At 55.2% G+C, this 13,835-nt stretch overlaps 1 protein-coding gene across 2 annotated transcripts in view; it reads left to right on the top strand.

Moving 5' to 3' along the window:
- MARCHF10 (membrane associated ring-CH-type finger 10) overlaps window positions 1-13,835 on the top strand; it is an 82,488-nt gene extending 68,653 nt beyond the window's left edge. Inside the window, exons 8-10 of one of the 2 annotated variants that reach the window (XM_060134311.1) lie at window positions 4,152-4,265; window positions 10,247-10,289; window positions 13,436-13,497. In XM_060134311.1, coding sequence (XP_059990294.1) covers window positions 4,152-4,265; window positions 10,247-10,289; window positions 13,436-13,497 — 219 coding nt within the window. Of the gene's footprint in view, window positions 1-4,151; window positions 4,266-8,052; window positions 8,359-10,246; window positions 10,290-13,435; window positions 13,498-13,648 lie in introns of those variants that run through there. The other variant, XR_009537571.1, reaches the window with a different exon arrangement.

Below are 13,835 nucleotides of genomic sequence, written 5' to 3'. Positions count from 1 at the left end.
AATGGACCAGGAGAAAACAGGTTTAAGAAAAGTTTAGGTCATAGATTGTACATTCAAATGCCATAGAGGCCAGGCAGATAAACAAATGATCAGACTCTCCCAAGTGGCATCAACTGGGAGTGGTGGCCATTGTGACAAAATTGCGAGTACTCTCTCCAACGGAAGAAGTTCATGTCTGTCCTCCTTTCCTTCCTTCCTTCCAACCAGAGCACATCCACAGGCCAGATTCAGATTACTGCCTACCAACTGTTGATCCTTAGTTTAAAGCAGGGGTTCTCAAAGATGGGTGGTCCCCAGACCACTAGCAATAGCATCACCTAGGAATTCATTAGAAATGCACATTCTTGGGCCCCACTCAGACCCACTGAATAAGAATCTGGGGGAAAGGGTGCCCAGCAACTGCATTTTAAAAGGCCTTTTCAGTAATTCTGATACATGTTAAAGTTGGGGCCACTAGAGTCAATAGTCATCACTGGTCCAAAATTATACATTTTTTCCTCATTCTTTCATCTGTGCATATATTTATTGAGCACATGCCATATACCAGGCATGGGCTAGGCACTAGGAGCACATGGGAAGGGCAGGGGCAGGCAAGGCACATGTGGTCCTTGCCCTGAATCCTAGCTTTAGCTCTTGCCTCTTGTTGGATGTTTTCTCGGTTTTGCGAAATACCACATCCACTCGTATTAGCTCATTTTGCCATAATGCCTTGAGAAACAGGCAGAACAGAGGCTACTTCTACCCGTTTATCAATGGAGTCCCTTTGTCCATGCACAGTTAAAAGTCTGCCCAACCTCGCAGGGCACGGTGGCCCCAGGCTGCCTATTCTGGGGGCCCAGGCCCCCTGTGTGACGGAGACGTGCCCTTGGCCCTGCCGCACAGGAGGGGCTCAGAGGGCCTCTGGCTGTCATTGCTCAGAAGCACAGGCCTGACTCGCTCCATCCTGGCCTCAGACAGATGTCCTCGGACACACGCAGTCACCTAATCACCCTCATTCCTGGGAGCATCCCATGAATATATCTGAAGACTTGACAGAACGTTCAGCCAGGCTGTCTGTTTCTTCGAGCGGATTGTGTTGAGAATTTCCACCCGTAGCAAATCTCTTGACTGAAATGAATTTTAACAAAATGAAGGGGCAGGAGAATAGGAAGAAAAACATCTGGCAGGTGGGCTGAGCGCTCCCGAGCCCCCGTCCACTGCTTCACACGCCTCTCCCTCCCCTGAAAGTCTCCCAACGCCCATCCCCACCTCTGCTGCTGCATGTGGGCAGCAAAGGGTGACGCAACTGGGTTGGGGCGGGGAGGGGAGGGAGCAGCTCCAGTAAATAACGCTCCAAAAACTAGCTCATTCTGCCCTGAGCGAACAAACACCATGGACGGAACTCTTTCTGATAACAAATCCCTCCCACTTGTGGCTCTGAGTATAGAGGACGACTCTGAGCTGACTATGAAATGCCTGCACTGATTGGCTGGCCTGGCCCTTTTGTCCAGCATCACAGGCTCTGCAAAGGGCACACATAAAGGAGCTGGGCCAGTGAGATTTATGGTACCGAGTAACAGGTTCCCTCCCACAGACCAGAGAAGAGACACAATCTGCTGGAAGTGACTTTTCAAATGATCTGCAGAAAACATTAGTGGAGATTTTCCCATCTGCATGCCTCCGGGTCTTATGGAGTCATAAAAAGTAAATGATTTCCCTGAACGCTGTGACAAACCTGATAGTTCCAAGCCATTTTCTAGCTGATTGATTTGCCATTACGCATCGGAGTGTCTGTGAGCAGAAAGGCTTCCTGGTGAAGCGAGCGCTGGGGCGAGGGAGCCATCGGGAGCTCACAGGAGGCCGCCCGCACCGGGAAAAGCGAATGAGGGACAAGGCTTGGTTTGTGTGGAGGAGCTAAACGGTAGGTAGTCTGGGAAGGCTTCCCAGAGGCAGTGGCTCCTGAGAAAGACCGCAAAGGAGGCACCAGCTCTTGGGGAAGATGGGAGGAGGCCATTAACACAGAAAAAAAGTAGCAACAAGCAACCTCCTCTCTGCCTGCTCTAGGCCAAGGTCAGGAGAGAAAGGCTAAAATAGGAGGCAAACCGCTCAGGACTGTTGACTAGAGCCTTTAAAGACGGGTCTGTAGGGTGGTGGAGGGGTCTCGAGCAGTGACCTTGGGGCCAGCGGTCACCAAGATCTGGAGCTGGCCCCAATGCAGAAGGAAGAGCAAATCGATCTTTGCTCAGCTTGGGCACCTTTTCGGGCAGCTGTTTCGTCCTAGAAGAGGTGTGTTCTGCGCCAGCTTCCTAAGCTGCCCTCGACGGGATGGGAACAGGATGATGGGCCTGTGAAGCACCTCGGGCCACCGAAGAAGGAAGGAGGAGGCACTGAGATGCTCACTGGGTCAAGTCCGAGCTTCGGTTCTCCTGGGAAAATGCTGCCGAGCTTTCCCAAGGGTGATGTCAAGCGCCATGCCCTCCGCAGGGGATTTCACGCCCCCAGGGCTTCCTGAGCACCGTCTGGCCCATCCCCGACCCTCCCACCCTGGAGACTGGACATGAGGGTGTAAAGTGGCCGGCAAGGAGGAGTCATCCCTAATCCACGAACTTATTGAGGGTCGATGCAGGTCCACAGGGTGAGGCTCTGGAGGACAGACGCCCAAAGGAGCCGAGGACAGAGGCACCGTGGTCATCCAGACAGCCAGATCCTCCCTGGGAACCTCCCTGTGCTCTCAGCACCAGTGAGAAAAATACAACCCAACCCATCCACCGAGAAAAAGCAGAAACATTAACAAGTGCGAAATGCTGTGTACAGAGTAAAGACAAATGCTTAGGACTCGGGGGGGAATGACTAGATCAAATGAGGGTATCGTCAGGAAGCCTTCTGCAAGGAGGTGACACTGTGACAGCCGTAGAGGAAGTCGTGCACGCAGCCTTAGAAAGGTGGAGAGCGGCAGAGGAGCATATGCACAACAGAAGTACCAAAACAAGCCAAGAGACCACACAAGACAGGCATGAGCAAAGGCCCTGAGGTTCACAGGGCACGCCCTCTCTGGGGGTCAAATGATCATAGAACAGCCAGGGCGGGTGGGGAGTCGGGGAGCCCCTAGGTGAGACCATCATTAAGCCCATTTGTAAAGGGAGAAACGTACAGAACTAAGGCCTGAGGCCCCTTCCCCGGGCAAACGAGGGATCTAGGAAAATCAAGTGCCCCCTCCCACCCCCGTGGCACCTGTGCCCCAGATTCCCCTACAGACAAGTCTGCCTTCCTAAGACACACATCTCATCGTGTTTACCTCTCTACTCAGAGGCCAGCAGCTACACACGTACACATACACAGCATGACGTCCAAACACCTCAGTTCTGCCTAACGTGGTCTCCCCCCTTACCATCTCCCCGGCCCATGCCAAGATTTTTCAAAAATTCAAAACAAACACCCTCCCCATACACTCCAGCCACACCAGTGAGCAGAGAATTTTGCCCAACATACGCTCTGCCCTCTGTGTGTGTGCTAGCGTGCAGTGCCTCTGTCCGAAAGGCCCCGACCGCCCCCCACAGCCACCTACCGAAGTCCCTCCCATCCTTTAAGGACCAAAGATGCCATCCCCCACGTCACACGCAACCAGGCTCTTGCTTCCCCTTCGCATCTCCCTCGTGGCCATTGACACATCCAGCTGCTACCGGAGCCATCTATGAATGAGGCGCTCTCTCCCACATCACAGGAAGGGGTCCCAGCAGGGAGATGAGACCTTTAGCCCTGTGTTCGCCAAACACCCAGCTCAAGGCCGTGGCAGGTAGCTGCTCAGTAAATGTCCACGCGGACTCCCTGGTGGCACAGAGGTTAAGAATCCGCCTGCCAGTGCAGGGGACACGGGGTCAAGCCCTGGTCCGGGAAGATCCCACATGCCGCGGAGTAAACGTCCACGGCCTGGGGCTAAGCCTGGAGCTTTCTCAAGCATCCCCCACTAGGCAGTAACGGATTCCAGGATGGCTGCACGGCCTCCACCCTGGATTCCGCTTCTGCTCTGTTCTCTGGTCCTCCAGGACAGGGCTTGCCTGGGGCTCGGGCTCTTGTCCTATTTCTTGTCCCCTCTCGGCCTGGCACCCTCCACCCCATGATGTAGACCACGTATATTTTACAGATGAACTTAAGAGCTTCCTTGTCCACTGTAGGCACAACACGAGCTGATGAATTCAGGCTTGTGCCTGGTGCTGCTGCTTCGTCTCTACGAACAGAGGTTTGCAGAACTCATGAGACTCAACCACGGTCAGGATGCAAGAGAGAGGGTGAGTCCGGCCCTGCCTGGGCCGTCGGGCAGCAGCCCCACCAGCCTTGCCTCGCCGTTTATTAGATGTGCATCCCCTGAGGTCCTCAAGGTCAGCTGGTGGGATGTGGCACTGTCATCGTTAGGACTAGGACTCAGTGGCTGCTGGGTGTAGGCACAGTGGCCCTCTGGCTGAAAAGTAAGTGACAGTCACGTAATTGTTAAGCAGGAGTCGTAATGAAATGGCCAGGAATGGTCATATAAGCAAGTGAGTGTCTAGGATATTTGCCCCCCCCAGAATAGAGGCCAGCAAGGTTGCAGGGTCTGGGTGTACGTTACGTGTGGATGCCCCCTGCCCAAGCAAGGAGGATCCACGAGAAACAGGAACCCTCCCTGCCCCCAGCCGGGGAAGCTGTTTGTTTTGCTTTGGATCCTAGGGTGTGTTATTCCAGCGTCTGTGTGTGTGTGTGCCAAGAAACAAAGGTGCTGATGGGGTCCCATCTGTCATTAGAGAAGTGACAGTGTATGTACCAGAAATGATCATCTGTGGCTGCCCTCCTTTAATAAGAGAACCGAGGCCCTCCAGGAGGCCCTGTGGCGTGGAGAGAGAAGCCTAGATCCGCTACTCTACCAAAATGCGGGCAACGGACAGGCCGACCTCTGAAATGTACAAGTACACTTGGCTGTGGTCGAGTCAGAACCCTGAGCCCCAAGGGACTGCCCTCCTGGTTAAATGCCTCCCTGTGGCCAGGCCAGGAAAGAGCACTGGCAGCACAGGGGCACCTCCCTCACCTTAAAGCCATGCCAGGCGCTGACATTTTCTTAGTTGTGGGGTTGCCCGTACACCCCTCGAGGCTTGGAACTCAACCTCTGCTCACATCAGAAGGTCACCACTGGAAAGAAAGCCAGTATGGCAGTGGGCAAGCCACCGACGGGGCCGCGAGACAGCTTTAGTGGTGCTCTGCCCCCTTATCTGTTCCTCTCCTCTTCACTTTCCTCTCCGTGTCTCTCCTCTTCTCCCTCAAGTGGACAAGAGGCATCTGTCGGCACCAGTCACTGCCTGGAGGCTGGACCCCACTGGCTCCAACCCGGTCCTCCACCATGGCCCCAGTCCTCGCACCACTGGAGGCCGAGGTGATCCGTTTGGAGCCGTCCCCGCTAGAAATGCTGGGTTCAAACCATTAATCGTAAGAACTCAAGATCTGTCCCTACATCTTTCTGACTTCAATTCTCCCCTTAGACCCTAAGCTCTCAATTAAGACAAAAGGCTGGGTCTTTGCCAAAATTGTCTCCTCAGGAATCTCACCCTCTTTCTGACCCAGGCTTGTCCTTCCTTTCACTCTTCCGTAGTTTTAGTGGTGACATAAATTCCTCAGAGAAATACATTTTTTTTGAGAAAGAAGTACAGGAAGCAGGAAATGATCCTTTGTTTAACATGTCTGTAACCTCATTTTCATGATTCCACATCTTTTTAATGAACTTTTTACTGCACACTGAACTTCAAAGCACCTAGGGTTTGAGAGAGGTTACAGATGGCCACAACATCAACAAACAAATGCAAGTGACATTAGCCTCCAGGACTGCAAAGCACACACAAGAAGGCAACAAACAGTACAACCCATTGGATGAAAACCTAGGCCCTAAGGCATTGGCTCTAGAGAACGTTCTGGTAAAAACTATCCTAGAGGAGCAGTAAGTGATGCCAGGAGCAGGCCGGGAGCCAGAGAGGAAGGAAGCAGAAGGGACAGGGCAACACTCTTCTCTCCCCACAAGCTTACATGTAATTTGAGATTCCCTGAAATAGATCTCACCCATTTAAACCACCAAGCAATAACCGGCACAAATAATCAGTTAAGACGTACCTGGAGGGCTTCCCTAGTGGCGCAGTGGTTAAGAATCCACCTGCCAATGCAAGGGACACGGGTTCGAGCCCTGGTCTGGGAAGATCCCACATGCCGCGGAGCAACTAAGCCTGTGCACCACAACTCCTGAGTCTGCGCTCTAGAGCCCGTCCTCTGCAACAAGAGAAGCCACCGCAATGAGAAGCCCGCGCACCGAAACGAAGAGTAGCCCCCACTCGCCGCAACTAGAGAAAGCCCGCGTGCAGCAACGAAGACCCAGCACAGCCAAAAATAAATTAATTTTTTTTAAAATTTTTTAAAAAAAGAGGTACCTGAATGGGACTCGGAAGACAAGTGCCTTCTGTCAAATTCACACTCTTCTGGATTTGAGTCTCAGTATTTTCTTGTAGAAAACACCCACACTCTAAGGGTAACATTTAGCAAAAGAGAGGCACTACGATGGGAAAGGAACCCTCCTTCCCTCTCCTTCACCTACCAGAACTAAAAAACCCATTCATGCCAGGCTTCTGGCTGTGTCTCAATAAGACACCCAGTGATGAGTGCCTGTCAACGGTAGCGATCATTCATTCACTCCTTTATTCATGCCCTGGCCTGTATCAGATGCTGAGATGGGAATCTGGGAAAATGGCTACCAAACATGATACCATGATGTCTCTTTCTTTGAGGAGCTTATGATCAAGTGGGAAGATGTGACTCACATATTTAGAAAACCAGTTAATAATCAGAAAGTAGCCCTTGGTCAAGAGAACCAACGGACCCACTGAATTCCCAGTGGCTGTGATATTGATAACCCAAGATCTTCCCTGACTGTGGCCTCCTGGGGTTTCCAGTGATCCTATAAACAAATAATTTGCCTCCCCACTGAGGCCGTGAGCTTGTTGAAGGCAAAGCCAGGTCTTCTACACCTGTCTCCCATGATGCTGGGCACACAATGAATAATATCTGACTGCTGACCAAGTCCCAGGCACTACGGATGCCAGGAGCACTGAGTGCTCACAAACTTGCTAAATTCTGTAAATTTCGCTAAACTGTCAGATAAGGATGCGGTCTGCTAAGGGTTGCAGAGGCAGGGTGGGGGGAGGATGTGGTCACTGGCAACTTGGGACATGGACTCCTTATCTCTTTTGTACATCACAGTCCTCCAGTGCCTAGAAAATGCCTGGCACACAGTAGGTGCTCCGTAACCTTCTGATACTCAAACAATGAACTAATGAACCAATACCTGCTTCTTCCAGGAGGCGAGTCTTGAGTTATGTTTTGGAGAAAGTGATAGTACAAATTTGTGGAGAGAAAAAGGTATTCTAGGTAAAGGAACACTCCCGAGTTCAAGGCATATTTATGTATTCAAAGATTTTCTGCGTGCCTACTATGTGCCAGGTTCTAAACTAGATTCTGGGAATACAAAGATGATCAAGACAGGCTTTGGGGACTTCCCTGGTGGCACAGTGGTTAAGAATCTGCCTGCCAGTGCAGGAGACACGGGTTCGTCCCCTGGTCCGGGAAGATCCCACATGCCACGGAGCAACTAAGCCTGTGCGCCACAACTACTGAGCCTGTGCTCTAAAGCCCACATGCCACAACTACTGAAGCCCGTGCACCTAGAGCCCATGTGCCTAGAGCCCGTGCTCCACAACAAAGAGAAGCCACTGCCATGAGAAGCCCGCGCACCGCAACTAGAGAAAGCCCGCACACAGCAACAAAGACACAACGCAGCCAAAAATAAGTTAATTAATTAATTAAAAAAAAAAAAGACACGCTTTGCCTAAAAGGGACTCAAGAGTCTAAAGAGACAGACATGTAACCAAGATTATCCAAAAATGTACCTTGTGTTATGACAGGAGATGGAGCCATATGTGGAGGAACACAGAACAGAGTTAGAGGACGGGAGGGGCCCCTGTTCTCACCCCCTCCTTCCACTCCTTCTCCAGGACAGACTCTCCAGTCAGGGCCTTCAGGGACACAAGCCAACGTTGCAGAGGGCTTGCTTTTCACCCAGTTAGGTTGTACTCTTTGCCCTCAGTCTTCCCACTGCTCTGGGAGCCTGGTGGCAAAGCTGCTTCCATTATTGCTCTTGTCCACTGATCAGCTGAGGGGGTGATGCGAGCTGAATCTCGGACCAGGGTTGCTGGGGAGGGAGGGGCATTCCACGCAGAAGCGAACGCAAAGGCTCAGAAAGGAAAAGACTTGCGCGTCTGGGAAAGTCAAGGAGCTGAGCGTGGCCGGAGCTGGCAGGAAGCAAGCAGGATGTGAAGGGTTTGTGTGAAGCTCTGGGAGGCCACTGAAGGCTTTCTAGCCTGGGGCTGGCAGGCCGGGAGATCTGCGTTTCCGAGAGAGAACGCGAGCGGCCATGTGGAGGGTGGGCTGGAGGGGGAAAAGCCCGGCTGGGCGGCTGCTGCCCTGGGACAGGGTGAGAGGCCCCACGTGGGGAGCACCGGAGGTGGGGGGCAGGTTTAGGAGGGCACAGAGTGAGGTACAGGCTGAAGGGAGCATTGCCTGTTATTCTCTGCAAATGCCCAGCAGGAAAGTGGCCTTTTCTCACTTCAGCTGTTCACGATGGGAGCGTCTCCAGAGAACACAGCGCCCCACCAGCCTCACCTGATCCCACTTGGGCTCACCCTTTAGTGGGGACACAGGGCTGTCCTGCGAGGTGAAGCTAAATGGGCTTGCCCTTCGTCCCCATTCTCCCTTTCCGCGCCTACGCGGGACACTCCAGTATTCAGGGCCTACACCCCGGGGCCCCTGTCCTGGGCTTCCTCCTAGCCCTGGGCGTGATCTGTACCACACTCTCCATTCCCCCCAATGAAATGACCCGGGACCCCGAATTCCTCTCCCTGCCTGCCCATAGCAGCTCCCCTAAACCCCTCAAGTGCCTAATCTGCTAAACTAGGTAAAATAGAAAGAATCCCTGTCAGTGAGTCAAAAGGCAGAGCGCTGAAGGGCCCCCAGGCCCTCCACGAGGCCCTCCTGGCGTGAGCGCCCGCCTCTGTCTTCCGCCCCAGGTGCGCTGCACTAACACCTCCCCTGTAGGAAAATGTTCACCTGGACAGGAGGGGAAGGGATTGCAGTGGCTGGCCTGGGGGGCAGGGAGGGTCTCGAAGTAGCACTGCAACCCCACTGGCCCATTCACGAGTGAGGCTAGATGGACTTACTCTAGGCCCTCCCCATTCACACCTTTTCTACAAAACCGAAAACCCTTGCCTCAGAGGACCGAATCTACCCAAAGGATGCAAGGCCCGGGCTTGGCCCGCAGTTGGGAAAGCTTCCCCACTCACCAAGACGGCGCTTCCTGGTGGCGTGTGAGAGTTGGTTTAGAAAGATGCCACCCCCTGGCGTGGAATCTAGAGGCAGGATGAGGTCATCCTAGCAGCCTGGAGAGAATGGAGGCCATCGCTAGCACAGTCCTGATGTATCATTTACCAGGTAACCAGGACTGCTGCTCTAGAAGAAACTCCATCCTTCTCCTGCCCTCCCCCTGGCCTTCTGGTGAGAGGGACCCAGAGACCACAGCTGCCTCCACGCTGGCCAGGCAGTTGCCCTAGTAACAGTGTCCAGCACCCCTTATTTTGTCCCCCAGCCTGTCACAAAGCCCCTCTTCCCCCTGGGGGAAGAGCAGCGGCCCCTCTGCAGCCTGGCACAATGGGCTCCCGTGGAGTACACAGTGTTTCTTATTGTGGCATAAAAGGCCATAAAGTCAGAACAAAGAGGGAGCCCAGAGCCCTGATGGGCCCGCTGCTTCCTGCCGGGCAGAGAATACAACCGATTGTTGAAAAGCCAGTGGTGAGGCAAGTGGCCAGTTAGCACGGCCTTCACCCCACGGCCTGTAAATGCGGTTTGGACCATCAGGATGGGATTCTGCGATTCAGATCAATTGCTGAAAGGAAGCAAGTCTGTTCACGCTGCCAAGTTTAGAAGCCCCGAACCAGCGACGGGGACCTGGGCCACGGCCGAGGCTGTCAATAGGAGGAGCCTAAGCCCCACAGGTGCTGACCATCGCACTGCCCCCGGCACCTCCACGCGTTTACTCTGCCCCTTTAAGGTGACGTGAGGGATTCCTAGAACATCCCCAAGACTAGGGAATTAGACATCTGTTCACAATTGCTTTGGAAAAATGATTCATTTTTCATTGTCTCCTTTCTCATAGTTGTCAAGAAATTACCCACAACCCAGACCGGAAGAAAATGAAAGTAGGTTTGGGGATCAGTCCTGCCATGTTGCGGTGTTTGCTAATGTGCTCTCTTTCGGTGACTGTGTTGAACCTAATGGTGTGGAAGGAAGTAATGACCACCACCCAGAGGCAAAAATAACCCCACAAAGCCTGGGAAACTCTAACTGCAGCAGTCGGGAAGGCGTGTCCAAGTATGCTGGATGCAGAGGAGATAAGGATTCTAATTCATCCCGAAAGCGAGGGGAAAGGCCAACAAAGGGAGGACGGCCTCCTCGGGTGTAGGTTAACTTGCTACAGCTTTCTTCCTTTCCCTTTGCTGGGATTCACCAGCGTCCAGCCCTTGGGGAGCCCCTTGGGTTTTCTTCTAAACCTTGGAAAGGCACTGTTTAGCCATTACCTGAGGGGACAACAGTCATTCACAAGCTAGTACTGGATTTTCTCACTAATTTGGCCCATTCAAGTGGGCCTGTTGGATTCAGAAGTTGAACAAGGAAAACAGGTGTCGGGCAAAGTCAAAGGCGGCGGGACAGCTGTCTTCAATCAGGTTCATTATCCCATAGAAAACCCAACTGAAGAAAACGTGCTCAATTAAAGCAGCCGGGCTGGCAGTCAGACTTGGGAAGAACTTCTCCATCAGCTGGGAGAACAAACATTACAGTGAACTGGGGGGGGGGGGGGTGACAGTTCCATGCCCAGAGGCTGTTCTGGCGAGAAATTTCACAACTGCCTGCCTTCAAAGGTTTAGAACAGCGATTTCCACGCTGGCTCCGCCATGGGAATCACCTGGGGAGCTTACCAAAAGTACAGATTCCTGGGCCCCTCCCTGAGATTCCGTTTCAGGTGATGGGGTGGGCCCCTGGTGATCCTGATGCAGCCGGTCACGGTGACGCTTTGGGAACCCCCAACAGACCCATCTGCAGGAGAAGCTAAACCAGCTCAGAGCTCCGCAGGGTGGGGCCCAGATGACGACCCTACAGCACCCAATCTATTATTCAGGGCGCGCAGTCCCGAGAACCCGGGATGACCATTTTCAGAGCGCGGGGGAGGGCCCTTCCCTCCGTTCACAAAAGGAACCCGCAGAGTCCCAGTCCCGGGCGCCACCGCGGGGGTCCAGCCGAGCCGGGTGAGGGCCCAGCGCCCCCCTGCGCCCTCGCAAGGCCCTGGGGCCACTCGGGGCGGCCGGCCCGACCCCGGCGCCGTCGCCTGGGCCAACCCCGAGCGGTTGCTCCCCCTCGGGCAGCCGGGAAGGGAGAGCGGGCAGGGAGCTGTGAAGTCTAGGACGGACCTTTGTGTGCGGGCGCACGCACCCGCTCTGCGCCCGGCCTTTGGCGAGAGGCCCTGCTCCGGAAAGGGCCCCCGCGCCTCGGCCAGGACGACTCGGTGGCCCGAGGCACCGGACAGGGTCTCGGCGCCGCGCCCGGCTGCACCCCTCCCCAGCGCACGCCCCGGAGGCGCCCGCGGTCTTCCCGGTTGGAGGAAACCTGCTGCTGCCGGGCGCGCCCGGGTGGGTCTGGCTGGGCAGGGGCGACCCCTAGTGCCCAGCGGGGGCCGCTGCCGCCCTGCTGCCTGGGGAGGCCCTGAGCAGGATGGAGAGCCTCCCACCCACACCCCAGCCTGGGGATGGGGAAGGGGCACCCCGGCTCCAAGCCTGAGCCCCAGGGAAGGGGGACGTCTCTAGAGGGCAGGAGAAGAGCACCCCTGGGGTGGTGCTTAAAAAGGAGTCTCCGCCGAGGGCACCCTGCCTTCCCGTGTTGCTCTGAGGCAGATGGTCCCCTGATGTCACTTACATCCCTCTTCAGGAAGCTGGGACTAGCTCTAGGATCCACCGCTCCCCCGTCCCGGTCCCAATGTAGGGGCCGCCAATTCTCCCCTGGAAACAGGTCTAGGCCCTCTCTACCTGCCCTGAGCCCTGCACACACCCCAGACGCTGGCAGGGACAGCCCTGCACAGACACCGTCCTGGCACTTTGGTCGGACGCCGCCGTTGCCTGGCTTCCCGCCCGAGCCATGATCAAGACAGGAGCCAGGGCAGCCAGAGGCAGATCCACATGCCTCCCGCCCTCCCCCGGGGCCACCCTTCTTTGGTCTCCGGCAGCCTGGCATGACTCACCTGGTTGGCAGCGCCCTGTTAAGTTGGGTTGTCAGAGCTGAGTCACAGCTGTGACCTGCTGCCCTAGCTCGATGCAGGTAAACAGGGAGGGAAAAGGCAGAACATCAGGGCACACCAGGTGACACAAAGAGATGCCAGCCTCTCTGTGGCTCTGTGGTGCCCATGCCAACCTCCTCACCCTGTCCCCTGCACCTGGGAACCGAGGCCACACACAAGATGCCACAGGTGGCGCAGAGGTCAGGGCAGCTGGGGAGAGTCCCTGGTTGGGTGCGCCTGGGTCTAACAACCTGTCACACAGCTCTGTACCCCAGCGCCCCCCCCACCCCGACAACCGCTCCCCAGTTGGCACGAATAACTGTCACCACAGCCACGTCCGAGTCCAGGGAGGGGAACAATGCCTCTGGCAGCCACCAGTACAGGTGTGACAGGAGTAGGCTTGAGAGCCTTCAAGCCAAAGGCTGGGCCAGAGCTCCTCCCCCCCATACATAAGAGTCAAGGCAACTAGATTTGGGGGAAAGAACAGGAGGAGTGAAAGAATGGGGGCAGCTCATGGGGCTGGGGCCTCCTTGTGGTGGAGGTAGATGCTGAGAGGCTCCAGGTAGGGATGGAGGGATAGTAATTACTCCTGCTCCCCTGCACTTCTTCACCAGTCAGAATCCACTTCCAAATAGTCAGGGAGCGCTCACTCAGGCCAATGGGGAAAGAAATGTCCTGAGAACAAGAGTTTTCCCCAAGAATAAAGAAAAGCCCGCACCCCACCCCACATCCTCCACTCTGACCCCACTGCCATCTCCCTTCCTCTTTGCCCTCCTGCCCTCCCTCCCATCACGTGACCCTCTGTTTCCAGCCAATTTGATCTCTGAAAGACTGGGGTTCCTGTTCTCCGCACTGTTCCGGGCACTGTAGTGCACATGCGCACGTGTGTGTGTGGGTAGGTGGGGGGTCACTGGGGCTGGGGGAGGAGGGGGCAGGAAGGGCAGAGGTGCCACGCCCCTCCATGCCAGATCCCACGGCCTGCCGTGGCTCCACAGCCTGAGAGATGCTCTTGCTTTCCAGGTTCCGAGTGGAGAGATGGGAATGACAGTAGCATTTGTGAAAGCAACAGCCCAGTGGTCTAGCAAGGGAGCTGGCCATGGAGCTGGGCGGAAACCTCTCCCCCCAGCAGCCCCCCTACGTCCCCACATGCCTCCCTTCCTGCTCCTCTCTACTGAAACTGAAACCAACGTGTTGGCAATTAGCTTTTTCAACCTCCTGCCACTGTCTTCTTAGGGTCTGGCTTGAGCATCTACAGACGGCAACAGCGACCAGCCTAGTCCCAGACAGCGCAGACCAAGCGACCTGGGCCTGCTGAGCCCCCGCAGGCTGCCCTGCGGCTGCCCAGAAGCCCAGAAGCCCAAGGGGACCCAGCAGCCCTGGCGGGCCCCGGGGCCTCAGGTCCCCCTGCTGAGGGCGCCCA

Source organism: Lagenorhynchus albirostris, chromosome 20, assembly GCF_949774975.1.
Source record: "Lagenorhynchus albirostris chromosome 20, mLagAlb1.1, whole genome shotgun sequence".
Lineage (NCBI taxonomy): Eukaryota > Metazoa > Chordata > Mammalia > Artiodactyla > Delphinidae > Lagenorhynchus > Lagenorhynchus albirostris.
Note: the sequence above shows the minus strand (reverse complement) of the source record. Positions and strands in the feature narration are given on the sequence as shown.